Source organism: Rhinolophus ferrumequinum (assembly GCF_004115265.2).
Source record: "Rhinolophus ferrumequinum isolate MPI-CBG mRhiFer1 chromosome 15 unlocalized genomic scaffold, mRhiFer1_v1.p scaffold_54_arrow_ctg1_1, whole genome shotgun sequence".
Taxonomy (NCBI): domain Eukaryota; kingdom Metazoa; phylum Chordata; class Mammalia; order Chiroptera; family Rhinolophidae; genus Rhinolophus; species Rhinolophus ferrumequinum.
The window spans coordinates 5,579,366-5,606,737 of NW_022680357.1; the positions used below are offsets into that span (position 1 = coordinate 5,579,366).

Consider the following 27,372-nt stretch of genomic DNA (forward strand, 5'->3'; position numbering starts at 1 on the left):
ATCAATCTAGACATCCTGGCATTGCCACTGGTCCAAAGCAGTCCAGTTCCCTTGGATCTGTCCCTGTCACCCAGGCTGGGCAGAGGGGACACCCTTGCACCAAGCTGTGACCCACACTCCTTAGCTCCAGGTAACCAGGTTCTAAGGCAGGTGGTGCCTTGAAGCCATATGAGGAAAGGAAGAACAAATTGGGGAGGGGATCGCCTGGCAGCTGCTCTTGAACCTCTGGATGGATGGGAGCATGACCTGTGTGAGTCCAGAGTACAAGATTGGGGCAGGGGATGGACCACTTAGGAGGTGGGGTCTCTCCATCATCGAGAACGGGCGACAGAGGTGAGAAGCTTTGGGGCCTGTCAGGATGACCTGTTCTTTGGGGAAAGTCAGGCTGGTGGTCCTCCTACCACCCCCTCCTTCCTACAGCATCTGTGGACACTCCTGAGGGCCCAGGGGCAGAGGCAAAGGGACAGTCTGACCAGAGCCACATGGTACCGACTGCAAACTGATACGCTGCAGGACACCGAGTAACGCAGCCTGGTGTGAGATGACTGGGAGTAGTGGGGACACGGGTGACCGGTGAGCCTGAGACTTGGTCAGAGGGGGCAGCTGCTACTCAGGCCCAGCCGAGAGTTCCTGTTCAAGCCAAGCTGGGAAGTCCCATTTTAATGTGAAACCACCGGATTTTTAATATTGGCAATGGCATCAAAGTTTTAAAAAGTCCCATACAGGCCAAATGAAACACCCGAGGGCCAGCTCTGGCCCAGGAGCAGAGGTTCGCAAGCCATGTTCCATATCCATGAATACCAAGAAAAGTAAGAGGTGCAAGTGTGGGGTGTAGACCCCTGCCTATCCTGGAGAGGGGCCATGTTTGGGAGAGGCCCTCAGGAGGCTAGGAGCTGAGAGGAGAAGGCTAGGTGAGTGTTGCAGCTGGATCCTGCTTAGACTATTAGCAACTGAGGCCGTCCTGCCTTCTGGAGGTGATCAAGTTCTCCAAAGACCACACAACACCCCCCCACACACACTGCTGGTGTGGCCCAGCCTCATGGGACAAGCCTTCGGAGCCCTCCCAGACTCAAGCTGGCCCAGGCAAAGGCCCTGGCTGCAGGACATGCTGGAAGAGGGGGCGGGTGTCCCAGAGCCCTCTGGAAGTGGAGAGCTGAGCTGGGTCCCAAAGGCTCTGAGGCATGCCTCTGACCACAAACACGGAGGGGGAGGAAGACAGAGCCTTTTCCTGGAATCCTCCAAGGCAGGGGATTTTTCTGTACTAGTCCAGCCCCTGGCACCCGTCCCTCCTGCCCCATCAAGGGCCACTGTCAGCAGCACCCAGGCCCCACCCACTGACAGTGAGGCCCAACCTCCCACTCCATCCTAGCCTCCCTCCCGCCCCCCATTCTGGCCTTGGAACTGCCTGTAACCGTGGGGCCTTGGTCACTTCCCCTTCCTGTGTCTCAGTCCGTTCATCTGAAACATGGAGAAGGTGGTCAAGCAATGTTCCTGGCCCTGAAAGGACCCCAAACTCAGATATGACATTAGAGTTTGTATCTAGTTTGCCTCTGAAGGGCTCTGTGGGGTCTGCCCAGGAGTTTTTGAAATTGGGATTAGCTACCAACAATAGCACATTGAGAGATTTCACCTGAAATAAAAAATCCAGATTTCCAGTTTCTCTTGAAAAACCCGAAGCTCTGGCAGGCTGGGGCAGGTCATGGGGACTGTCCCTACACCAGCCTCTGCTCCCCTCCTTTCTGGTCTCTCTAGGTCTCCACAGGCTCTGGGATCTGCTTCTCGAATTTATGTCACCTGTTCGGTATGTCACAGGCGCCCGGGTTTGGGACTCGGTCTCACTTCAATTCACTTGCTTATCACACGTAAAACAGAGACCTACCCAGGATCATGGGACAAACAAGCGGCAGACCCCTCTGGGGAGCCAGACTTAAGACTGGACGGGGCGGGACAAAGTCTCCCCCGCCCCCAGGTCGGGAGGTGGTGGAGGTGAGGACCAGGCTGCCCCGCCAAATGACCTCTTCAGTCTACAGGGAAGGAGGGTCTCCCCCGGGCTCGTCCCGCCTCGGCCAATGGGGAGGGGCCCCGCCCCCCGCCAGCGACAGCCCCGCCCCCCAGCCTTTAAGGCGCAATCCGCCTCCTGCGCGAGCTGACTCCGCAGCCCGAGCCTGTGGCTGGGAGACGCGGACGCGGCTGCCTCGGGACCGAGGACCCCTCCGGTCCGGACGGCCAGAAAGAACTGAGGCCGTGGCCCGCCCCGCCCGGCTCCCGCCGCCGCTGTCCGGTGAGTGTCTGCCGGGCTGGGGGACTGCGGGCCGGGACGGGGGACGCCACGGGAGCGGGTTATGCACATGCTCTGATCACGCGCGCAGACCCCCGGCCGCGCGCACACGCACTCAGGGCAGGCACGCGCCCCCAGCCTAGCACGATCACCTTGGCTGACCCGGCTCACCACCCGGTCGACAGTCCCGGGGCGCCGACAGCTCCATGGCCAGGGTGCGCGCGCGGGCGTGTGTACATTGCTTACCGGCTGGCCAGCCGGCGGGGCTGCGAGCAGACAAAATAAACACCCCCTCCCTCGCTTCCTCCTCCCACGGCTTGGCCCTCTGGCATGACCAGTTTTATGAATCAAACCCCTTTGAGGGGATGGCCACGCCATAGTCTTGGGTTACTTTTACCTCCTGGAGTGGGACAGTCTGGTTCTGGGCCAGGAGCCCTTGGTGGCCCTGTTCAGATCGGCCCACCTGGGGTCCTAAGGGCCCTTGTCACTCAGGGCAGAGCCAGGGGGCCACAAACATGCAGCCCTGAGGAGGGGTAAGGTGCTGGATGGCAGGTACTGATGCCCCATTCTGCCCCCCACCCACGCACTCCAGACCACAGACCTTGGCTGGCTGGAGCCCTTCGTGCCCTAGGTATTAGGGTGCTTCATCTCTGCTTCTGCCAGGGAAGGGGCTTTGCTTGGGCTATGAACCCAATGGCCTGGAGCCAGCCTAGTCCTTTGTGTCCCTGGGCTGGCAGTGCTGGGGCCTGAGGGCTGCCGAGGTCCCCTGTGGTCACTGGCAGGCCTGCTGATTGGTGCCAACCATTCTGCCTCGCCCCCATTCGTTAACCATTACCACACCAGGGTCGCTGACCGCCTTTCCCCGCTGGGGCCCAAAGGTGGAGTCAGCAAGGTGGGAAGAAGGAAGAGGTACTGAGGATCCCACTGTCCCCCGCTTATCTTTTGTACCAAGGGCAGAAGAGGCTCTGCAGAGGCACCAGGGCCCAGTGCCCCCCTCCCCAGGCCAAGAGCTTCTGGGGCTGGCAGACTAGACTGATTCTTAAAGGTCCCTTCCCACTAGGTGGGACTTCAGCATGTTGAGGGCATAGAGGGGTGGCTGGGTGGGTGCCCTCCGAGTAGGGTCCATTCACGCTGGCCCACCCGGCAGTAAAGTCCAGTATGGGCCCAGCTGTTGGCAAAGTCCAACAGGGCTAAGGCAAGTGGGTGGGGGGGATGGGAGAGCAGTCCCCTGAGTTTGCTGTCTTCTCTCAGGGGAATCAGGCCCCGGAGCTTCTGTAAACAGAGTGTCAGAGGCAGGAAGAGGGCTCCGGTAATCAGCAGCCCAGCTGGATCCCTTCCAGACCATTATCTGGCCTCTCCCGGGCCCAGGGAGGGTCGATGAGCACACTCGTGCCAGGCTGGGGGCCTGGGCAGGCCTGTCCCCAACTCCCTGGCTTCTTGTGGCTGCTGACTGAAAGAGCTACCCTGACCAGAGTCCAGAGAGTCAAATGGGGCCAGTGGGGGGTGGCATCTCAGGGCATGTGCTGGGATGGCACCTCTCTCCAGACTCGGGGAATGAGGGAAGGGGTTTAACATAAGCAGCCCCTCACACATTGCCCAGATCTGTGCTTTCCCCAGGAAGGACCCTCTGGCAAGCAGCCCTGGAGCCAGGGAGGTGTCCTGGGCAAGAGATGGGTCCACAGTTTCTGGCTCCCATTCCTGACACCCCAGTTACAGCCCCGGGGAGCTAGGAAAAGTCTCAGGTAAAGAGAGTTGAGTCCTCATAGGGGCTTGTAAGTGGACCCCACTGATGGGCTGCGCAGCCCCTGGGGACAGGAAAGTGGGGTCCCAGCTGGATCCATGAGGCAGCTCCCCCTTGGTGACCAGAGAGAAGGCTGTGTGAGCCTCTGCCCACAGAAGCATCCCTGACCACTGGCAAGCCCTGAGCTAATGGGAAGGGCAGCAGTACCACCTAAATAGGTTAGTGACCCCCTCCTGGAGCCCCCCTCAGCTCTCCTTAGGGTCCCCTCCCTGGGCTGGGGAGCCCAAGGCTCTGCACTGCCAAGAAAACCAGCTCCCCTCACTGCTGTGGAATTTGCAGTTCTTGGAGAAGGGGGAGGGGGGAGAGAGCACGGCCCACTGGGCGTGTGTCTGGCGTGGGCGTGTGTCTGCGTGCGCGTGACTGGAGCAGGGCTGTGTTTGGGGGCGGGCAGGGGTGCTTCAGGAGTCTGCATGCACCACAGGCAGGCGGGGGCTCAGCCTTCTTCCTTTTATCGGTTTCCACATTCCAGAGTCAGCCGGATTGCTTTTCCTCAGCTGGCTGGGCCGCCAGGCAGGCCTGGCCTGCAGGCCTCCCCCGCTTTTCCTCATTCCTGCCTCCCTGGGTAAAAAGAGGCTGGAGCAGGCTCCTTCAGACCACCTCGGTTTAGGGGGTGGGGGCAGGCGAGAGGCCAGTTCTTCTCCAAGGTTGGGAAAGGCCCCCCCCACTAGTCTCCTCCAGGGAAATGCAATAAGGTTCTGACATTCCTCCGAGGCTGCCTGAGAGATTTAATTAAGGAGGGAGGAAAGCTGGCTTGCATTGAGAAAGGGCTGGGGCAGTCACTGGGGGGGCCTAGGCCCGGGCCTGGATAGGCAGCAGTGAGAAGTGAGAGAGGAATGGGGGTGGGAGGTGGGCAGGGTCAGGGCTCCCCATATCAGATCAATCCCACCTGCCCACTGATCAGCTCAGACCCCAGAAAGGGCCACTTCTGACATAGGGTGACTGAGATCCCTGGGCATGGTGAGCATGAGAAGAGCAAGACCTCCTCTGGGGCCACTGCCTTCTCAGACCCTGTTTAGGCCCCAGACAGCCTGGGACCAGCTGGCTTAGGGCTGGTGGCCTCCCTTGGTGACTAAGGCCTTCCTCTGGCAAATTCAGGGTTAATTGCAGGGTTAGGACCTTACTTGATAGGTGCTTGGCCCTGGGTGGGGACAGGACAATGAGGAGGCCCGGTGTCTGAGCCCAGCCCTGGTGGCATTACACCTGCACATGCCGGCAGTGGCATCGGGGCCGGCCCATTTCTAGCTGGGCCATAGTCACCACATAGCTCGCAGCAGGTGTCCTCTCCCAACCGAGTGGCACTCTCCTGTCTGAGATGCTACATCCCGCTGCCCCGAGGGCCCACTTGAGACTCAGCCTGGCCTTAGTCACTGGTCTTCCTGCCTTGGGCTGACAGGCCTGGTGGCTGCCAAGTCACCCACGGTGCCACAGGAGGTCCCCATCTGGGCCTGACAGCTCCTGCATGGTGGAGTGGGAGAGGAGGGAGGAGGGCCCAGGTCCTGCTGTTCTGCCAGTGCCAACAGCTGGGCACACATGCTCAGGGATCTTCGCCAGACTAGGAGACAACCTTCTGTCCCAAGGTCTGAGACCTGGCTGGACAGGAGACTCACCCAAAGAGCTTTTCCAAAACACAGCTCTGCCTGGCCTCACCCCAGACATTCTTATTTAGTTGGCCCAGGGGTGGGACCCAGGCATCGGGAAATTTCCAAAGCTTCTGGGGTGATTCTGCTGTGCAGCTGGGTTTGAAAAGCCCCCGGGGTTCCAGGTGAGAGATGGAAGCCCGGAAAGGGAAGGGAATTGGATGATGTCACAAATTGAATGCGAGAGCTTTATCTGTAGAATGAGCAGAGATGGCTAGGATGGTGGATGGAGTAAGTAAGGCAGACACACGGAGATGGGGGGGGACCCCCAGCTTAATCACAGAGCAGAGCTTTGGCCCCCACCTGGAGAGGGGGCCATCTCCAAGCAACCAGAGGCTCTGCCCTCTTCTCCCCCTCCCAGGGGGAGACCCTAACCTCTCTGCCCTGCTGCGCCAGGGGCTGCTGTGTCCCAGGGATGGGGAGATGGGCGGACCCGGCCTGGGCCCTGAGCCTCCTCAGACACGTCAGCGAAACCGGAGCCAGCCGTCCTGGCTGCCGGCACGGTCCCGCCTGCCTGGGGGGTTGGCAAACTCCTGGGCTGGGCTGCTGCCAGGCCTGGCCGGCAGTGCTTAACACAGGCAGCCCAGCACTGGGAGGGCCCTGGGGTCAGCCCTGGAGTACCCAATCCCTGTACCCACTCTGCAGTGTTGGGCACAGGCAGGGGGGTGCGCCGGCCTGTATGAACCCATCCCCTGCTGGCCAAGCACATGGGCTTCCCCAGCATTGAGGCGCTCCAGCCTCAGGTCTGATGTGCTCACCCAAAGGTCCGGGGTTCTACCCACTCAGCAGTCCCTGCCTGACCAGGGCCTGGGTGTGAGCGGGTGCCTCCAGGTATGTTCCACACTTAGGGGTGAGTGGGGGCACTGTGGGTCCCCCTTAGGGTTGAGATGATGGATGCCCTTACTCATAGAGCCTTCCGTCTGCTCTCTCCCCACCCTGAGGTCATCTGCTGAAGAGGTTTGACCAAAGGACAGCTCAACCCCCACCCCTGTCCAAAACTAAAGGCACCCTCCCTCCATCAGTCTGCTGTCCCGTGGCTATACTCAAGGGCGGAGGGTGGGGGGGCAGCCTCTGCATGGAGGTCTCACCTTGGGCCCAGGGGACCTCCTATCTGTGCTGAAAGGGGCATGAATTCCATACCCTGGCGTCCTCCTCTGTGTGTGCGGAAGGCAGGGCTTGGATTTTATGGGTAACACCCTCAGTAGTGAATGTTGACTGACCACTTAGAATGCACTCCAAGTACAAACTAAACATCCCTGAGAATCAGGCGCTATTACCAGCACCCCCACTTCAAGATGGGAACTGAGGTAAAGGCCCATGGCCAGGCTGGCATGCAGCCAGACTGCAAACGCAGGCCGTCAGACCTTAAAGCCCCATCCCAGTAACTGTCCCTTGGAGGGCAGCCAGGCAGCAGCAGAGCCTGGGCCTCTGGCTGCCACCTCTTTCCACCACTCCACGGCGGCGCCAGGCTAAGGTGAGGCTGTGCTGAGTCCAAGTGGAGGATGGAGGCCCTGGATCCTCCTGCCCCTACCCCCAAACGCCAAAGCTGCCTCCAGATCGCTCCCTTCACAGAGGGAAAGGTCCCACCTCCCTGCCTAGGGTCAGCGGATCAGATATCAAAGCCCCGGCCCTGGTCCTTCAAAGCTGCTGAAATTGCAACTGGCTAGGCCAGGGCAGCCGTGACAGGCCCCCTTCACAAAAGACACTCCCACCCCCAATGTGCACGCACGCGCCACACACACACACACACACACACACACACACACACACAACCAGCATGCGTCCAGAGAGGCAGAATCACTCCCAGAACTTGTTAGAAGACCTTCCCCCATTTGAAAACAGAACTCCAATCCTGGATGCTCAGAACTGTGGAGGGTGAGGCAGGGCTGCTGAGAAACAGGCCCGCAGGTGGGAAGGGACCTGGGAAGCTTTTAGGGGCAGAACTTGGGCTCGAACTGAGGCCTCTGTCTCCTGCCACCTGCTGCCTGCCGCTGCCCACCCCTCTATGGTCAGTCTTGGCCCCCTGGGTCAAGAGGGTGGGAAGCAGGTTAGCTGTTGCCTGCTGCGGTCTCCCCAGCCTAGGATGCCAGTTGCTCTTTTTCTGCCACAGCTGCCGCTCCCCAGCAACTCCGCCAGATTGCCACTCTAGGGCCAGACAGACCCACAGCAGTCACTACCTGCCTCCCCTGTAATGCCAACAGACTAGAGAGCAAAGCCCAGAGTCCATGCTGGTCCCCCGCCTCAAAGCAGACTGGGGAAGTGTCCCCAGCAGTGCCCCAATCCTGGGAGGTGTCAGCTTGGAATTGCCCAGGGGGGACAGATGAAGAAACCTAGGCCCTGAGAGAAAGCCACTGTCTGTACCTCACAGCTCTGACGCCCTTGGCCCAGGGCTGCCTGACTGGAGCGTGACCTCTTAACCATGACCTTATATGAGGCCCAGGGGGAGCCAAAGTCACAGGGGTGGCCAAGCTGGCCATGTGTAGGGTCCCCGCCTGCCCTGAGCCTGGCTGCTCCCTTCCTGACCCCACCCCCACCCCACCAGGAGGGCTGATTCAGGGGGAGAGGGCTCACCCCCCACATCCATGTGGGGGGTGGGAGGCCCTCACAGCCCACATCTGGAGACCAGGCCGCACCCACTGCCTTCTGAGTCAGTGAGGGTGGAGCGGGTGCATGCAGGGGAGGAGGCCGGGTGGGGTATACAGAGCCCCACTGGGACAGTGCCGGCAGGGCCAGGGGGCACCTGAGGCAGCCAGGACCCTCGAGAGCAGGGGAGGGGGCACCAGCTGGGGGTCAGGGAAGGCCTCCCGGGCTAGGCTCTGAAGGGCTGTCCTCATTGTTAACTAGTAAGGGGCAGAGGCCGATGGCCCCGCTTCCCAGGCAGACGGGATTCTGCAGGTGGGCAGGGTGTAGGCAGGTCCAAAGTGGGTGACAGGCCGTTTGTTACCTAGACCTGGCCCAAGACCACAGCGGCCTCCCAAGTGACTTGTCTAATCTATCCTGGGACCACCTGCCCCTGCACCTCACATTCCAGCAGCCCATTTCCCTGGTGGAGGGGCAGCTCCATGGATGGCAGCCGGGCAGAATGCACCGTGATGGGGGCTATGTTACCTGCCGTGGCCTGACAGCTGGCTGGCATGAGGGAAGGGGAGGCTGAGCCCCAGCACAAAAGGCCCTTGTGTGAGCAGGAGGCGCCTGGAAGGGAGGGGTACTGGCCTCTTTGGGGCTGTAGGGGCTGAAAGCATGGAGACTGCTGCTGGGGCTGGCCCTGGGGTTTCCCCCAGGAGCCTGAGCGAAGGGGAGGCCCATGCTGTGGCCCCATCCTGTCTTGGGCAGGTCCAGTTACGAGCTGGAGCCTGGAGCGATTGGGGGAGCACGCGCTCCCTGGCGAGCCTGGGCCCCTGCCTCCCAGGGCAGGTCCAGCACAGGCGGCAGGCCCGGCTGCACCTGGGTCTGCTTCAGGACCTGGGCTCCAGCTCCGATTTCCCGGCAGTGCAACAGCAGCAAGTGAGTGCACCTCCAGGAGCCCCCCTTTCTCCTGTCATCTGGGAGTGATGAGAATAGTTTCCACCTGGAATGGCTGCTTTGGGGAACCACAAGAGGTGGCTGTGAATGCTCCGTGGCGCTGGCACGTGGGAAGGGCTGCAGCTCCGCTTCCTCAGTGCCTGGCCCAAAATGGAGCCCAAGAAATGGTCCATAAAGGAATCTAGGGAGCGTTTCCAGGCCTGGCACTGCCTCTCGGGCTGCCATGCAACCAGTGTCCCCCAGCTTGAGCCCTAGGTCAGCCCAGGGAGGCTGGGACCCCCTCACCTGTAGTTCTATCATCGCACCTGGGGGAGATGTGAAGATCAGGGTTCCCTCCCTACACCTCCTGACAGGGGGACACACCTGCCAATGGCTCCAGCCCTCCTCTGCTCTGCTCCCTCCCCAGGAACTTTACTGCTGGCCACATCTTGGCCGCCCCACAGCTCCCGTCCTGAGCAGGTCTGACTTCACAAGTGGAAAAACACCAATCCCATAGTTTCCATGTGAAGTGTTCCCGCTGCGGTCTCTCCTCACTTGGAGGACACAGAGCGTGGAGGCAGGGGAGGCAGAGGCGGCAGGGGCTGGCGGCCTGGGGCAGCCAGCTTCTCTGCTTACGCGCTCGGCCGACTGCCCACCGGTCTCTCCCAGACACTGGGGGAGGGGCTGCTGTTCCAGGAGCGACCATTTTCCCTGCTTCCTTTTCTACCTCAGCAAAGATTTGGGGGGAGGTTGCTTGGGGGAAGGGCACAGAGCCTGATGCTTTTTGACCACGTTTTCTGAGCTAGAGGTTCTCTGAGCTAGGGTTAAAGAGGTGTCCTTTGTGGTCACTGAGTGTTTTGGGGCTGGTCCCCCTCTGCATGCATCAGCCCCCTGAGCCCTGGTGACAGCACCGGAAGTATCAACTGATATCATCACGAGGTCATGTGACTGCTCCAAGTCACATAGCAAAGGAGTGACAGGGCTGGGACAGGAGCCGGGCTGGGGCACTGGAGACCTGACTCATAACTACTGTGTGCTGTTGGATTAGGGGCAGGGAGTGGTGACGGGGGCTGGGAATTCCCTTCTCAGTCCTTCCTAGCATGGCTGTCTCCTGGGCCTCTGAATCAGTCTTGTCTTTCCTCTCTGCTCCCAGGGACCAAAAGATGCGCTCCAGGGTCTCCCCACCCCTGCTGCTACTACTGCTGCTGTTGGCCCCGGGGCCTGGGGTGCAGGGTTGCCCATCTGGCTGTCAGTGCAACCAGCCACAGACAGTCTTCTGCACCGCCCGCCAGGGGACCACGGTGCCCCGCGACGTGCCGCCCGACACGGCGGGCCTGTACGTCTTTGAGAACGGCATCACAACGCTCGACGCAGGCACCTTTGCCAGCCTGCCAGGCCTGCAGCTCCTGGACCTGTCACAGAACCAGATCACCAGCCTGCCCGGCGGGGTCTTCCAGCCGCTCGCCAACCTCAGCAACCTGGACCTGACCGCCAACAAGCTGCGCGAGATCACCAACGAGACCTTCCGTGGCCTGCGGCGCCTGGAGCGCCTCTACTTGGGCAAGAATCGCATCCACCACATCCAGCCTGGTGCCTTTGATGCTCTGGGCCACCTCCTGGAGCTCAAGCTGCAGGACAATGAGCTGCGGGCACTGCCCCCGCTGCACCTGCCTCGCCTGCTGCTGCTGGACCTCAGCCACAATAGCCTCCTGGCCCTGGAGCCCGGTGCCCTGGACACCGCCAATGTGGAGGCGCTGCGGCTGGCCGGCCTGGGGCTTCGGCAGCTGGACGAGGGGCTCTTTGGCCGCCTGCGTAACCTCCATGACTTAGATGTGTCTGACAACCAGCTGGAGCGTGTGCCGCCCGCCATCCGGGGTCTACGGGGCCTGACGCGGCTGCGGCTGGCAGGCAACACGCGCATCGCCCAGCTGCGGCCCGAGGCCCTGGCCGGCCTGGCAGCCCTGCAGGAGCTGGACCTGAGCAACCTGAGCTTGCAGGCCCTGCCGCACGAGCTCTCAGGCCTCTTCCCCCGCCTGCGGCTCCTGGCTGCAGCCCGTAACCCCTTCAACTGCGTGTGCCCCCTGAGCTGGTTCGGCCCTTGGGTTCGAGAAAGCCGCGTGGTACTGGCCAGCCCAGAGGAAACACGCTGCCACTTTCCACCCAAGAATGCCGGCCAGATGCTCCTGGACCTTGACTACGCCGACTTTGGCTGCCCAGCTACCACCACCACGGCCACGGTGCCCACCACAAGGCCCTTGGTATGGGAGCCCACAACCTCGCCTTCCAGCCCAGCCCCCACCTGGCCCAACCCCACAGAGCCCGCTGCAGAAGCCCCCAGCCTGCCACCTGCCGACCTGCCCACCGTGGGGCCTGACCCCCAGCCCCAGGACTGCCCGGCATCCATCTGCCTCAGTGGGGGCACATGCCACCTGGGGGCTCGGGGCCACCTGGAGTGCCTGTGCCCTGAAGGCTTCACGGGCCTATACTGCGAGAGCCCAGTGAGGCTGGGGCCACGGCCCACCCTTGCCGCAGCCACACTGAGGCCGCCTGGGCCCCTGCCCCTTGGGATTGAGCCTGTGAGCCCCACCTCCCTGAGAGTGGGGCTACAACGCTACCTGCAGGGAAGTTCCGTGCAGCTCAGGAGCCTCCGCCTCACCTACCGCAACTTGTCTGGCCCCGACAAGCGGCCGGTGACACTGCGGCTACCTGCCTCACTCGCCGAGTACACAGTCACCCAGCTGCGGCCCAATGCCACCTACTCCATCTGTGTCAGGCCACTGGGAGCTGGGCGGGTGCCCGAGGGTGAGGAGGCCTGTGGGGAGGCCCGCACGCCGCCAGCCGTCCGCTCCAACCATGCCCCGGTCACGCAGGCCCGGGAGGGAAACCTGCCACTTCTCATTGCACCGGCCCTGGCTGCTGTGCTCTTAGCCGCGCTGGCTGCTGTGGGGGCAGCCTACTGTGTGCGGCGGGGGCGGGCCGCAGCGGCTGTGGCTCAGGGCAAAGGGCAGGTGGGGCCAGGCGCTGGGCCTCTGGAGCTGGAAGGAGTGAAGGCCCCCTTAGAGCCAGGCCCCAAGGCAATTGAGGGTGGTGGGGAGGCCCCACCAGGCGGGCCTGAGTACGAGATGCCACTCATGGGCTACCCAGGGCCTGGCCCCCAGGGAGCCCTCCCCACTAAGCCCTACATCTAAGCTGGGAGTGATGGACCGTGGGCCTGGGCTCTCAGCCCTGCTGGGACTGGCCAGTGCCTGCCTGCTGCCAGACCAAGAAGTTCTCGGAACCGTATGACGAGGACACGGCAGGGCAGGGGCTGTGTGACTGCAGCAAGTCCCTGCCCCTCTCTGGACCGTGGTCTCCTCATCTAAGATGCTGGGACCCAGGTGAAGACCTCTAAGGTCCCCCTGGCCCGAGTGCCTCGGAGGACGGTGTCTGCCCGTCCTCTGCAACACACAACCTCTGAGGTGGGGCGGGCTCTGCAGTGTGCTGGTAACACAGGCCCGGGGTTGCCAGGCCCCCACCCCAAGGAGACTCTGGGGGCCAGTGAAGGGAGCCCCAGAAAGAGAGCAGAGGGAGAACAGGGGTAGGGATGGGTGTGTGGCCCAGCCTTGGCTCCAGGGAGTGAAGCCACAAAAGAAACTGGAAAGAGAGACGCTTTAGGAACAAGTTTTGCTTTTGTTTTTTAAAATATATTTATAAGAGATTTCCCATTTATTCTGGGAAAATGTTTTTTAAACTCAGAGACAAGAACTTTGGTTTTTGTAAGACAAACGATGATATGAAGGCCTTTTGTAAGAAAAATAAAAGATAAAATAAAATGAGTGGTTTTTTGGCATGCCTTCAGGGTACCAGGCTGGGCGGAGGGAAGGTGGGGGTGCAGAGTGGGTGTGAAGGGACAGCCTTCTCTGTAGGGAAGCTGGGGGTCAGGACCCGTCTCCTGACGGGTACCAGGCCCTGGCCAACACCCCTGGGCTTGGGAGTGCTAATGCTGAGGGCAGCCTTCCCAGGACTCCTGCCCTGGGCTGTATCCACCCAGCCTCCACTGAGGTGCCCAGGCCAGCATCCTGGTGAGACTGGCATCCAGGCGGGAGCAGGGACAGAAACTGGACAGATTCCAGCCCCAGGGAAGAACAACCCTACCCAGGCAGTCTCCTACCAGCAGGAGCTGCAGTGCTCCTATGAAAAGCTCATGGCAGATGAGCCCCCCAGGAGGGTCCTCAAGGGTCCCTCCTCAGCTGTGGGTCTGACAGGCAGCCCATGCCTACCTTCCTCTGTGGAGGGAGTACCTCGAGCTGCTTCCTGTCAGGCTCTCATGGATGCTGCTGGCCCAGGCGGCATGCACAGCCCACCCTCCATGCGGTCCCACTGCCCCTCTGCATGGGATCCTGCTCCAGCTACAGAGAAGGGGCCTTCGTAAAGGGCAGCACAGGTCCTGAACGGCAGGAGCCCTGCGGTGGGGGAGGGGCCATGCCAGGCTGTTAGGGACAAGCAGACCAGGGACAGGACCAGAGGTCTGAGCCTTGCTTATGGGGACCTTGTGGCCTTCTGATGCCCCCTTTACAATTGGGATGTGCTTGGTTTTGTAAAACCTGTAAGTGGGAGGAGTATTGTCCAGGAAGGCCGCAGGCCTAGGAGCAGGGCCAGGAATGGTGCTGAGAGCTTGGGGACAGCGACAGGTACAGAGCACCTTTTCTCAGTACCTTTTGGATGGTAAGAGAGGTGGGCCCTGGGGCTGCAGAGAGGCCCTGAAGATGTTGGAGCAAGGCTCCCCGAAGGCCCCTGCCTGTGTCCCTCTGTGGGTCACGGCCCCTGGCACTCAGCCTCACCCTGGCGGGAAGGAGGTAGCCCAGCCAGGCCTGGGGAGCAGGCACTGCGGCCTGGGGCGTTGATGTAAGCGCCGAGTCAGGCCTGGCCACGCGAGGCTCTGGATTCAATTAGCGGCTGCTGAGGGTTCTGGCATGAGAAGGGAGGAGGTGGGCGGTGGGTCGTGGGGGCAGAGGGTGGTGGCAGTGGGCCTGGGTGGGGCCCCATCTTCCTGAGGCAGCAGCGGTGGCCCAGGTGCATTTCCTGCAGGCCTGGGTCCCATTACGGGAGCGGCTACAGTGAAGGCCTGCCCTCCCCCCTCAGCGGCCCCGTCAAAGAGGCCATTGTGGGCCTGTGGGCTGCTGTTGAACACGGTGGCTGCTGAATAAATGTTTTTGCTGCAAAGCCAAACCTGGCCTCGTGGGCCGGCAGGGGGTGGGGTAGGAGGCAGGACCTAAAGAAAGGGGCTGGACGTTCATGCCAGCCCTCCCAGAAAAGGCAGTTGGGGTGTCCCATCAGATCAGGGGCTGGGAGATGAAGGTAGGGCCAGGGGCCGACTGGGGGACCAAGCCAAGACACATGCTAGGTGTGGGACCCATGTCTCTGGCCGATGGCTGGGCATTGGGTTGGGGGTCTGTGCAGAGGTGGACCCCTCGATTGGAGAAACAAATGCAACCCCAGCTTCCACCCTACATTGGTTTGCAGCTGGAGTGACCTCAACAGATGACCCACCAGGCCCTGCCAGTACACCCCGTCCACCTCCACCCCGCACTGAGCACAGGCTCTGGCACCCCAGAAGTACGGAGCAGCCATCTGTGGACCTGAGCCTGGCTTTATACATAGAACCCCGATGCCCTGCTCTTCTCACCATGGCACATCTCCTCCTAGTGAGGTGCACCCCACAAATGACAAGGATGACAGAGAGGAGGGCACAGGTGGGGGCCGAGAGAGGCCCTTGGGAGGGTGGAGCCCTGGGTTCTCCCTGGAAGAGGCTGGAAGGGGCATGTGCCTGACCCCTGGCCCCCTCCAGCTCTTATAAGAGCACACACTGTTCTGCCTAAATTGAGATGGAAAATCTGTAAAACAGAGGGGGTGCAGTGGAGGCCCATGGCCATGCCCACAGTTGATACCCATATACTTTCCATCTTTAGTCCAGTTCATTCAGCAGCCCCCACACTGTAAGGGGCCAGTGAGGGTTCTGGCTTCCAGGGAGCCTGGGGGACAGGGGACCCACCAACTCTCAGGCCAGCCTGGAGGCTGGCATGCGGCCCTGACATCTACCAGCTTTGTAGAGGGCCGGAGAGTCCCCACTCCTCTGCCAAGGGTGTGGACGTGGTGGTGGGGCAGGGCCAGGACTGGGGGTGGAGGGGGCGGGACATGGCCTGTTGGCCCATCTGGGAGTGATTTGAGAAATTCCAGGCCTCACTGGCCCTACGAGGCTATTCTTAACTGCTGTAATTACAGGGTCAGCCTTGGCCAGTGGCACCGTGGGGTCTGGGCATCGTTAACTCCTCCAGGGGCCATGCTGGGGCTGGGTGGAGTGGGGGAGCTGTTCTGCAGGGGAAGGGGGACCCATCACAGGCCAGAGGCAGAGCCTGAAAGGCAGGAAGTGGTGCGTGGAGGAGCACTTGACGGCTAGTGCTGGGTCCCTCTGCCAGGTTGGACCAGCTCCCTCCCTCTGCTGCGGGCCCTGGAGGGGACGGGTTGTGTGGCCTGGGGAGGTACAGACAAGACACCAGCACAGCATCTGGGCCTGGGGAGGGGCTGCTGGACAAGGAACCAGGAGGCCTGGGAGCTGATTCCTTCAGCACAGACGGTGGTCCTAGTGACGCCCTGAATCATCAGGGCCCAGACAGGCAGAAGCCTGCACTCACTGTGTGGCTCCTAGGAAGGCACGGGGGCTCACCCAGCCTCACTTTCCTCATCTGCAACACGGGACTCCCCAGCTCCCCAACCTCTCCCTGGGCTGTGAGAGGATGCGAACAGAGGGTCACTGCCACCCTGACCTTTACCCCTTCTCTGGGTGCTCAGCCATGGGATGCCCTGGCAGATTTTATGGCCCTAAGCCTTTCCTACACCCAGACAGAGCCCTTGCTGCTCCCAGTGCTTAGACAGGTCCCAGCACCCTCTTTGACTCAGTTTCCCCAGTTGTGAAACAGAAGAAGGAAGTAGCTGGAAGGATATCCAAGGACCAAGGCCCTCTCTTTGCCCTGACCCTTGCAGGCCCCTGCCTGGTGGTGGTGGCCCTCGGAGAGTCATAGCTGAGCAGGGATGAGGCTTTGGAACAGGGCCAGGTCCCTGCCTCCTCCCTTCCCATCCACCCCTGAGCCTCTTTCCTGGGCTGTGATGTGGGGCCACGTGGACTAAAGGGACAGGTCACTCCTCAGCACTCGCCATGCGCCTCCCGGTGCCTGAGCCACAGTGAGCCTGGGCCGTCCCTGCAGAGCCGACTCAGTCAGACCCCCACGGGCACCACCACAGACTCCCCTGCATGCACTTCCAGGGATGATGTAAGGAAGAGGTCCAGTTGCACCACCCCCATGCTATCTGGGCACCCTACTAAGCACAAGCAGGGACAGGTGTGTGAGCAGGGCTGAGGAGGCCTCATAGAACCCACGAGTTCAAGGCCTGCCTCCCTCTGCATCCCCAAACCTGCCAGCCTATCTTTTCCCATGTTACCCCACATCCACCCTGAGTCCACCTTGCTAAACAAAGCCTCAGGTCTCCTCAGCCCTCAGCCCCACCAAAAAGCCCACGGCAAAACCGAGTGCATTCTCGCGCTGGCCACCCATGTGTCTGCTGTCACAGTCCCCTCCCCAAATGCCAAAATACACCAGCCTGAGTCCCCAACCAGAAGCCTGCCCCACGACCAAGGGGGCACACAGGACGGGTCAGTTGGGCTTCTCTGCCCATGTGGGGCTGCCTCACCACCCCTGCGAGTGAAGCTCCAGGTGGCTCCTCGGGCAGGGCCAGGTCGCCCAGCTCAGACACCTCTGACTGCTCCGGTGGCAGGCCACCTCTCTGACAGGATCTGAGCCAGGTGAAGCCCTTCTGGCTGGACCAATGGAGCATCAGGGGCCCTGAGCAGCGGTGCCTATTCACAGGTCTAAACTTGAGACATGGTTTGGGCCCTCACCCCCCGACCCCGAGCCCATTCAACATGCTGGCTGCTCCTACCCAGGTGAGGTGTCCAGGGTGAGGGAAGTGAGGGCGTTGGAGAAGTGCCTGATGTCCCACAGCTTCACTTCATGCTCACGCATCTGTGGGGAGGGGGCAGAGAGGTGCTCAGAGGGGCCACCTGTCACTCCCCGGAGCCCCCCAGGAACCTAGTGACCAAGGACACAGCCTGGCACAGGGGCACTTGCCCCAGAACAGAGCTTGGAAGGCAGTATGTGGGGAGAAATCATGCCAGGGGAGTTTGAGTTTTCATGTCCTGCCCCTTTAAGAACCCTTAGGTGACAAGGGACATGGGGCGGTTCCCTCCATGGACTCTGGTCCCTGGGGGGGCTGCCACAGTTCTCAGGGTCAGACTTAGCTATTGCAAATGGAATCTGCCAGTTCTTAGCAGTGGTTGGTCCCCTGGGGCTGTGAGACCCGGCTGTACTCAGGGCCGTATATGGACAGGCCCAGAGCTAGCTGGCGGCCCCCACCTCCCAGTGGGCCTCACCCCGCTCTCTCGGTGCTGGTCCTGCTCACCCGAGAGGAGCCCTACCTGGTTGAATCCGGTGGACACAAGGTGCTCCTGGGTGCCTGTCCATGCCAGCCGGCCATCCTTGCTGTTCTCGTGGGCCTGTGTGCTCTGCAGGAGGCAGGAAACAGAGATGAGCCACCCTAGGGCCAACTGCCTGAGAGCCCCAGAGGACAGGAGGGGCCAGGTCAGGGCCCCTGGGGGAATGGCTGGAGACAGGGGAGGCCTCATGTCACTACAAGATGGACCTCAGCTGAGGGCAGTGTTGTATCCTGAGGGCCGATCCAGCCACCCAGCTTAGGTTCAGCCTCCCTCTTCCTAAGGGAACTGTCGGGCTGCCCTGCTCACCACTAAGCCCCCTTGCTAAAGCGACTCAGGGCGGCAGTGCATCCTTGCCCGTGCAGGTGTCCTGGAGGCAGTACTCGGCTGCCAGTCATCATCCCCGGGCTCTGGGGACCTCCGTGCACTTTCAGAACTTCACTTTTCTAGCTTGTGCATGGGTCTCATGTTGCCAGGGCTGCCTACTCCCCAGGGCTGTCGCAAGGATCAACTGAGACTACATGTGAGAGGAACAGGCCTGCAGCAAAGCGCCGTGCAAATCAAGGGATTACTAGAATTATTGCTGCCTCCTGACGCAGTCAGGGGCTGGGCAGCGTCCCTGGAGAGGGCAGAGAAGTGCCCCTCTTCACCCTCCCATGGTGCTGGAGCTGCCAGCAGGAAGGCTTCCTGGGCCCTGGGGAGGAGAGGCTGAGTTCACAGCACAGGCGGCCCTGTCCCCTGGGCCCAGGCAGGGAGGAGCTGAGGGGGCCAGAGGAAATGCAAACAGCTCCCTCCCAGTCACCCTGGCCTCTGGAGCCTGAGACAAAAGACCCTGTTACCAAAAATAGCTCACCCCAAACTGTGGCCAGCTTCCTCCAAGCTTCCCACGATCTCCTTGGGAATGAATGAGGGAGGGAGGTGGCCTGTGAGGAGCTGGCCCAGCGCCCCCTCCCCAGCCTGAAAAGACAGACCCCAGCGTGGGAGACCATCGGAAATGGCTCAGCTCCTGTCGTTCAAGGGGCTTTTCTCACTGCTCACTTCCCACCCAGCCACAGCCGGCACAGGAAGTCAAGGCTAGAGCCTGAGAACCAGGGACCCATACCCCTCTCTCCACGCAAAAGGGGCTGTAGGGTCAGAGCGAGGGTCAGCCCTGCCCCCAACACCCCAGAGTCCGTCAGAAGTGTCACATGGGCTCTCGCCCTCTCATCAGTGTGCAAATACCCAGTGAAAGCAGCAACGCAGATGACTCACAAAGCATGTGTGCACCATTCATTCATTCCACAGACACGCGAGGCCTCCCAAGGGTCGGGTACTGTGCTAGTAGCTGGTGGTGGGGCCGCACAGATCTCAGATGGAGGGTCACGCACTGGGTCACACAGAGCTGCTCCTTCATTCATTCTTTCCTAACGTGAATAGCCCAGCTCACACTATGCTAGGCACTGGGGACACGGTGAACAAAACAGAAAAGGTCCCCAAACTCATAGAATATACAAGTCGGGAGGCAGATGTGAACCAAATATGCATAGAAATAACTACGTCACCAAGTGTCTGTCACAAAGGGGTACAGTGGAGGGTAACTGCACAAGCTTTGGAGGCAGACGGCCTGGGTGAAAACCCGGCCCTGCCACAAGGGCCTCATCCCAGGATGAGTTACTCAGCATCTCTGTGCCTCAGTTTCCTTATCTGTAGAAAGAGCACCATAATGGGACCTACTCTGGAGGACAATTGTGTCTGGTATATATCCAATGTTTAGTTTTTTAAAGCACGATAACAGGGTATAATAAAAGAACAATAGAGAGAAGTAGATTTAAGGTAACACTTCAGTTAAAACCTGAAGGATGAAGAGTGAGGCAGGTGGCGAGAATGGGGGGCCTGGGAGAGCAGAGCCCACATATCTGGCGGGATGGGCAAGGGAGAGGAGGTGATGCTCGGTCTGCAAGGCCCGTGGGCAGTGATGGAGCATTTTTTCATTCAGAGGCACAGGCTGGGGATGGAACGTGCCTTGGCCCATATCCCCACTTTCCTACTTCACACATGGAGAAGCCAGAGGCCCAGAGAGTGAAGCCATCTGCCCCAAGTCACCCAGCAAGACAGCTGTCAGCTATTTGAGCTCCCTGCCCCTGTGGCTGGGCCCATGGTTATTTTTCTCTATTTGTGCAAGAGGGACCTGAGGCAAGGACAGGCAAGGAGCTAAAGCCACAGCTAGAAGGCAGCACAGCCTATATCAGAAAAGCCCAGGACCCTGGCTGACTCTGGGCCACCTCAGGTTTCCAGCAAACATTCCTGGATGAGTTCACACTGGGGGAACCAGGCCCCTGGGCCCTGGCAGTGCTGGGGGGTGCAGTGTGGGCTGGCGAGTCCTGCTCGTCCACTCACACTATCCAGTCTCCAAACCAAGAAGTAGAAACAAGGTAAGAGCTTAGGCAGAGCCCAACGGGTCCGCTGTGGACATACCCAGCTCCGTCTGCCCAGGGGCCACAGGATGTCCCACAGGCAGGGAAGGGGTGGCCACAGCTCCCTTCTCCCCTCATCTATCCCAGATCATTGGAGTGATTTTCATTTTCAAACATGGCAAGTTCTCATTTGCTGACCTCAGTGGGACTCGGGGAGGAGGAGCCCTCTCTCCAGACCCCCAGATCCTCATTCTCCTGGGGCAGCTAGGACCCAGGCATCCTATGACCCCAAGCCCCCGTCCTGTCAAAGGAGGCCTCGGGGAAAGCTGCCGGTGGTAATCTGGAGCCTGCAGGCCAGGCTGTGGGGTTTCCCGCTCACAGGGGATGGCCTTTCTCCCAACAGGCAGTAGGGCATGCTACTTGTGGAGAAGCTCCCCAGTTCCCCCACGTCTTCCCCATACCTGTCCCCAAGAAGAGAACAGGAGGGGCTGAGGCTAGGAGCAGGCACATACCCAGCATTCCAGCTGCAGTGCAGCCAAATCCCCCTCTCTGTCACCATGGCAACGCTTCCTGTGTGGGGCAGGGCAGCTGGAGGAGCTGCCCTGGGCTCCCTCCTGGGTAAGGTTACCTGCTCCAGTGGTAAAATGCCCACCCTCCACCCACGACCCTCTTGGGCCAGGCTTAGCTGGGCTCCAGATGCCGGCCCCTCAGGCCTGTCTGACACACTAGGGCGGCCGGAAGGCACAGGCCTGCCTGCCTACACCAGAGGTCAGAGCACTCGTCCCAGGACCCCTCCTGCTCCTGACGAGGGTACTGAAGCCTCCGCCCTCCCTGGACACCCCTTCAGTTTCGGGCTGCTATTTCTCTGGCATACCCATGGCTTCAGGGCCTCAGCCACCCCCACCAGGACTCTGGCATAAGGAAGGGACTACATGACCCTGGGACAGAAATGACCAAAGAGCCAACTTTATAGGACTGCCATGAGGGTGGAAGGAGGTCACGTGTACGAAGGGCCACAGACATAACAAATGATCATAAATGCGATCTAAAACCAAAGTAGGGGGTGTGAACAGGAGGGAGCAGCCCAAGTATGCCCTGTTCCAAGCTCAGGTCGCCCAAAAGAGACAGTGGCGGGAGGCCTCCCCACCCGGCCTCCAGGCTACGGGGTACAGCCCCTGGAGCAGCGAGAGCAGAGGCTGCAGAGAGCAGCACATCCTTCCCTGACCCCCTACCCCAACAACACTCTTCTCTAGTGGGGAAGCTGGATCTCGGGCGAAGGCGCTCCCAGCAGGCCTCGCCCTGGAGCTGGCCCCGTGGCTCACACCAGTCCTCACACCAACCCTGGCCGCCAGCAGCGGTTTTCCTAATAGAAGCCAGGTGTGGGCCAGATGCCCTGGGCGGAAGTGGGGGGCAGGGCCACACGGAGGGCAGCATTCCAGGCTGGCTGCCCCCACACCAGCGGGCGGAACACAGGCACCGTCCCAGCAGCAGGGAGGGGGTGGGAGCCACCCCCGCTCTTCCCAGGTCTCCTCATCCAGAAGCCCCTGTAGTGGGGCTCCCTCCAAAACCAGATCCTCTCCTCCCTCCCTCCCTCTCCTAGGAACTCGGAGCCCCTTGGACAGCAGCCACTCCTTCTCCACCTCAGCACCATTACCAGCCCCTCCTTGCAAGAGGAGGAAAGGGAGGAGGAGGAGGAGGAGGGGAAGGAAGAAAACATCCAGGCTGGTGGAATCGGCAATGCCAAGATGGGGCAAAAACGAGGGTGCCATGCACTGTGCCTCGAGACCCTGGGTAGGAGAGTGTGGCCTGAGAAAACTGGGGGTACAGGGCCTCAGTCTCCCTCCTTCGCGCTGAGCCTGGGACCCCCTTTCCAGGCAAAGGCTTGGAGGTTAGCCACAGAAAGCTACAGTGAGGCGCCTTGCTCACACCCGCACTGCCCTGAGACTCAGAATCAGCTACCCCCCCAGCCATGGGAAGTATGGCGGGCAGGCGGCGGAAGTGCTAAAACCACTTCTGCCCAGCTTGGTTCACCTGTCAGGACTGGGCCTCCTCTGGTCTTCAGCCAGTCAGAAGTAGAACTGACTGGACTGTTTGGAGCAAAAAGGTGCAACTGACTAAGAGAGGGGGATCGTGTGTGTGTGTGTGTGTGTGTGTGTGTGTGTGTGTGTGTGTGTGTGTGTGTGTGTGTGTGTTGGGGCATGGGGGGAATGGCCCTGGCTACTGCTGGTTGGATGGAAGCTGGTGGATTCCTCTTCACCCTGGGTGGGGAAAGAAATCCTAGAAATGGAGACCGAGGCATCTGTGATGGGCGTGAGGCTCTGCTGGGGAGCTCGTGCCCTGAGCCGGCAGCAGGACCCTGATCTGCACCTTCCTCAGGGAAGGCTCCTCAGCTTCTAGAAAAATCTTTTTTAAAATGTAAATCTGCTCATCTCACTTTCTGCTTAAAACTCTCCAGTGGCTTCTCACAGCACAGGTGACAGGCCCTTCACCACGGGCCCTGCCTCCCCCTGTGCCCCTCACTCCTGAAACAAGCCTATCTTCTGGCCATCTGTGTGTGTCCCCTTTGCACCATCAGGCTTCAGCTACAAGCTAGTTCCTTAGGGAAGCACTAAATGGCTCCAAAAAGAGGAGCCTCCAGCAATTACCCGGTGTGTCCACCTCGTTTACCACAGAACATTCGTGCCTGACACCAAGCTGCTGCCGTCGAATGAATGGCTCCCCAGTGGCTCAATGCCTGTAGCATGAACCCAGAGCGCAGCCTGCCCGCTCCAAGCACCACACACTCCTGTGCAAAACCAAGCACGCTCAGAGCCTGGGTTCCACAGATCTGGCAGGCCCCCAGCACGGACTACAGACCTCAGGCACGGACTAAGGGTCCGCCTGCTGTGAGACTAGAGGGGCGCAGAGGGCGGGGGCTGTGTCTTTTGGCTCCTCTGTGGCTAGCCTCTGTTGATCGTGCCAGGAAGGGTGGGTGGGGATGAGGGTCTCAAAGAAGAGGAAGTTGGAATCTCAAATTAGCTTCCTGCAGCCACGGGAAGCCTCAACCAAAGGCCTGTGGGCAGCATGGCTCTGCCCCACCCTGTGATCAAAGCCAGACCCTCCCAGGACCTAGAACACACTTCCCAGAACGAGCTAGAGCCCACCTCTTAGGTGACACTCCCACACACCCAGCGGCCTCGTCAGGGGCATGGGGTGTGGCAGAATCTGTCTGTCAGGAGGCTGACCCTGCCCCCACCTCCACCTGTTGGAGCTGCTGGAGCCTCAATACAGCCCAATGCCCACACAACTCACCTGTGAGGCCTCAGGCTTTGCTCTGGGGTCATAGATCCGCAGCTGCTTGTCCTAGAAAAGCAGGAGGAAACAAGAGCAAAGTTAGGGCAGGCAGAGTCCCTGGGAGCCACCCTGTCTCCCAACCCCTAGGCTCTGATGGTCCCACCACCGCCCAGTACACAGGGCTGGCATCTCACACCAGCAGACCCCTCCCCAGCCTGGTTCCTCCTTCTCACTGCAGGGGTCAGGTCCCCTTTCCTGCCCCAATCATCCAAAATAGAGAACTCACTGAGAAAAGTTTTCACATTTTCTGAGCACCTACTATGTGCCGGGCATGCAGAATCTCTCCCCATCTTTCCAATCACCTTATGAGGTGGTGCTATCACCATGACTCCTTCACAGATGGAGAAACTGAAGCCCAGACCCAAACTCTATGCTACTGGCTGCTCCACGTGTGTCTGGCCCTGTGTTCGGCCCAGCCCAGAGGGCTCTCAGGACGATGTCATTTCTACACTTAAAAAACTTGGTGTTGGGGCTGGCCCAGTGGCTCAAGCGGTTAGAGCTCTATGCTTCTAACTCCGAAAGCTGCCAGTTCGATTCCCACATGGGCCAGTGGGCTCTCAACCACAAGGTTGCCAGTTCAATTCCTCGAGTCCCGCAAGGGATGGTGGGCAGAGCCCCCTGCAACTAAGATTGAACACGGCACCTTGAGCTGAGCTGCCGCTGAGCTCCCGAATGGCTCAGTTGTTTGGAGCGCATCCTCTCAACCACAAGGTTGCCAGTTCGACTCCCGCAAGGGATGGTGGGCTGCGCCCCCTGCAACTAGCAACGGCAACTGGACCTGGAGCTGAGTTGCACCCTCCACAACTAAGACTGAAAGGACAACAACTTGACTTGGGGGGGAGAGAAACTTGGTGTCTAACCAGAATGATGAGCTTACACATCCTAACCATCACTCAGCACACAGCTCCTGATTCAGATTACCCAAGGGTAGCAATGGGAACAAACAAAAGAGAAAAAAAATAAAATAAAATGCCCATACCTTGTATAAGGACTTTAAATCTCTGGAAGTGTGTGTGTATGTGTACACAAATGTATGTGCATAAAGACCTGGGAGAGAGTGGGAGCAGAATCTGTATCCCCTACTTACAAAGCCATGATAAATTGTTAAGTGCTAAAAGGAAGATGCAGAATAACATAGCCTGTTGTGATCCTACTGTGGGAAAAATAAACAAAAATCCCTGTTTGTCTAACCATGTTCCTGTAGGTTTCGTAAGTTTGCTGAGCAAGGAGAAAGGTATTGGCCACCACGAGCCGTTGTGTTAATAATGCTGGGTACCAGGGCTGGAAGAGGTGGGGGTAATTAGCTTTTCCTTTTCACATTTTAGCATGGCTCCACTTTGTTACAATCAGCAAGGATTCTTATTTTTATATTTTGAAAAACAATGAACCCACAATAAACAACTGAAATTTGAAATTAAAAACACAAGACCATTTACAACAGGACCAAAAATATTGAAATACTTAGCTATTAATCTAACAAAATATGTATGAGATCTATATGAGGAATACTACAAAAGTCTCATGAAAGAAATCAAAAGAACTAAATCAACGGAGAAACGTTCCATCTTCATGGACTGGAAGACTCACTCTTATCAAGATACCAGTTCTTCCCAACTTGAACTATAGATTTGATGCATTTGCAATGAAAATTCCAGCAAGTTATTTTGTGGATATCGACAAACTGATTCTAAAGTTTATATAGACGGACAAAAGACTCAGAGTAGTCAATTCAATATTAAAGGAGAGGAACAAAGTTGGAGGATTAATGCTACCCAACCATACTCTAAAGCTACAGTAATCAAGACAGTGAAGTATCGGCATAGGACAGATGAACAGACTGAAGGACTAGAATAGACAGCCCAGAAATAGATCCCCATAAATATGGTAAACTAATTTTTGACACGAGCACAGGCAAAACAATGGAGAGAAGACAGTCTTTTCAACAAATGGTACTCGAACAACTGGATATCCACATACAAAAAAGAAAAAATGAATCTAGATATAGACTTTATACCTTTACAAAAATTAACTCAAAATGGGTCACAGACATAAATGTAAAAGGCAAACCTATAAGACCTCTAGATGATAACATAGGAGTAAATTTAAGTGACTTTGGGTTTGGTAATGACTTTTTAGATACAACACTAAAAGTATAGCCTATGAAAGAAAAAATTAATAAGTTGGACTTCATTAAAATTTAAAAATTCTGCACTGTAAGAGATAGTGTTAAGAAAATGAAAAGACAAGCCACAAACTGGTAGAAAAAATTTGCAAAACACATATATGAGAAAGGATTTGTATCCAAAGTATACTAAAAACACTTGAAACTCAAAAATAAGAAAATAAACAACCCAGTTAAAAAAAGGCAAAGATTTGAACAGACACCTCACCAAAAAAGATATAGATGGATAATGAACATATGAAAAAATGCTGAACATCATATCTCACTAGAGAATTGTAAATTAAAACGACAATGAGCTACCAGTACACACCTATTAGAATGGCTAAAAGCCAAAAAACTGACAACACCAAATGTTGGCGAGGATGTGAAGCCAAAGGAACGCTCAGTCATTGCTGATGGGAATGCAAGATGGTACAGCCACTTTGGAAAACAGTTTGGCAGTTTCTTACAAAGCTAAAAATACTCTTACCATGTGATCCAGCAATTGTACTCCTAAGTATTTACCCAAATGAGTTAAAACTTATGTCCACATAAATGTTTATAGCAGTTTAATCATAACTGCAAAAAACGGGAAGCAACCAAGATGTCCCCCAATAGGTGACTGAATAAATACACTGTGGTCCATTCACACAATAGAATGTTATTCAGTGATAAAAAGAAACAGCTAAGACCCCAAACCTATAGTCCTAGAAGAAAACAAGGGAAAAGCTTCACGATGATGGATTTGGTAATGATTTCTTGGATATGACACCGAAAGCACAGGAAACAAAAGCAAAAATAGACAAGGGGGACTACATCGAGCTTAACTTTTGTTAATCAAAGGACATAATCAACAGAATAAAAAACACAACCTACAGAATGGGAGAAAATATTTGCAAATCATGTATCTGATATGGGGTTAATATCCAGAATATAAAAAGAACTCATACAACTCAACAAAACAAAATAACCTGATTAAAAAATGGGCAAAGGATTTGAATAGACATTTCTCCAAAGATATACACAGGCCGAGAAGCATCTGAAGATCATCAAAACCACCATGAGATATCACCTCACACCCCTTAGGGTGACTACCGTCGAACATCCAGAAGATAACAAGTGCTGGTGAGCATGTGGAGAAATTGGAACTCTTGTGCATTGTTGGTGGTAAGGTAAAATGGTAAAGCCACATGGAAAAGTGTGGTAGTTTCTCAAAAAATTAAAAATAGAACTACCAGGGCAGACAGGTAGCTCAGTTGGTTAAAGTGCGAGCTCTGGGCAATGGGGCTGCCAGGCGGATTCCCACATGGGCCAGCGAGCTGCGCCCTCCGCAACTAGAATAAAGTCAATGAGCTGCCGCTCAGCTCCCGGGTGGCCAGATGGCTCAGTTGGTTGGAGCGTGGGCTCTCAATCACAAGGTTGCCAGTTCGATTCCTCACCTCCCGCAAGGGATGGTGGGCTCCACCTCATGCAACTAAGATTGAACACAGCACCTTGAGCTGAGCTGCCACTGAGCTCCCGGATGGCTCAGTTGGTTGGAGTGTGTTCTCTCAACCACAAGGTTGCCAGTTCAATTCCTCAAGTCCCCCAAGGGATGGTGGGCTACGCCCCCTGCAACTAATAACGGCAACTGGACCTGGAGCTGAGCCGTGCCCTCCACAACTAAGACTGAAAGGACAACAACTTGACTTGGAAAAAAGGCCTGGAAGTACACACTGTTCCCCAATAAAGTCCTGTTCACCTT

At 58.1% G+C, this 27,372-nt stretch overlaps 2 protein-coding genes across 2 annotated transcripts in view; one reads left to right on the forward strand and one right to left on the reverse strand.

Annotated features, from left to right (window-relative positions):
* Positions 1 to 27,372, reverse strand: part of CORO7 (coronin 7) — a 56,380-nt gene that overhangs the window by 10,930 nt on the left and 18,078 nt on the right. The window contains exons 7-9 of the mRNA XM_033101280.1: positions 23,426 to 23,476; positions 17,727 to 17,813; positions 17,192 to 17,274 (exon numbers count right to left, since the gene is read on the reverse strand). Coding sequence (XP_032957171.1) covers positions 17,192 to 17,274; positions 17,727 to 17,813; positions 23,426 to 23,476 — 221 coding nt within the window. The remainder of the gene's footprint in view (positions 1 to 17,191; positions 17,275 to 17,726; positions 17,814 to 23,425; positions 23,477 to 27,372) is intronic.
* On the forward strand, positions 2,133 to 14,590 carry VASN (vasorin). The gene is made up of 2 exons (XM_033101281.1): positions 2,133 to 2,281; positions 10,371 to 14,590. The coding sequence occupies exon 2, from the start codon at positions 10,381 to 10,383 to the stop codon at positions 12,403 to 12,405; it is 2,025 nt and encodes a 674-aa protein (XP_032957172.1). The 5' UTR covers positions 2,133 to 2,281; positions 10,371 to 10,380; the 3' UTR covers positions 12,406 to 14,590.

Excerpts from the sequence above, each read along its gene's own strand:
- VASN (XM_033101281.1), top strand. The coding sequence starts at position 10,381 with ATGCGCTCCAGGGTCTCCCCACCCCTGCTGCTACTACTGCTGCTGTTG.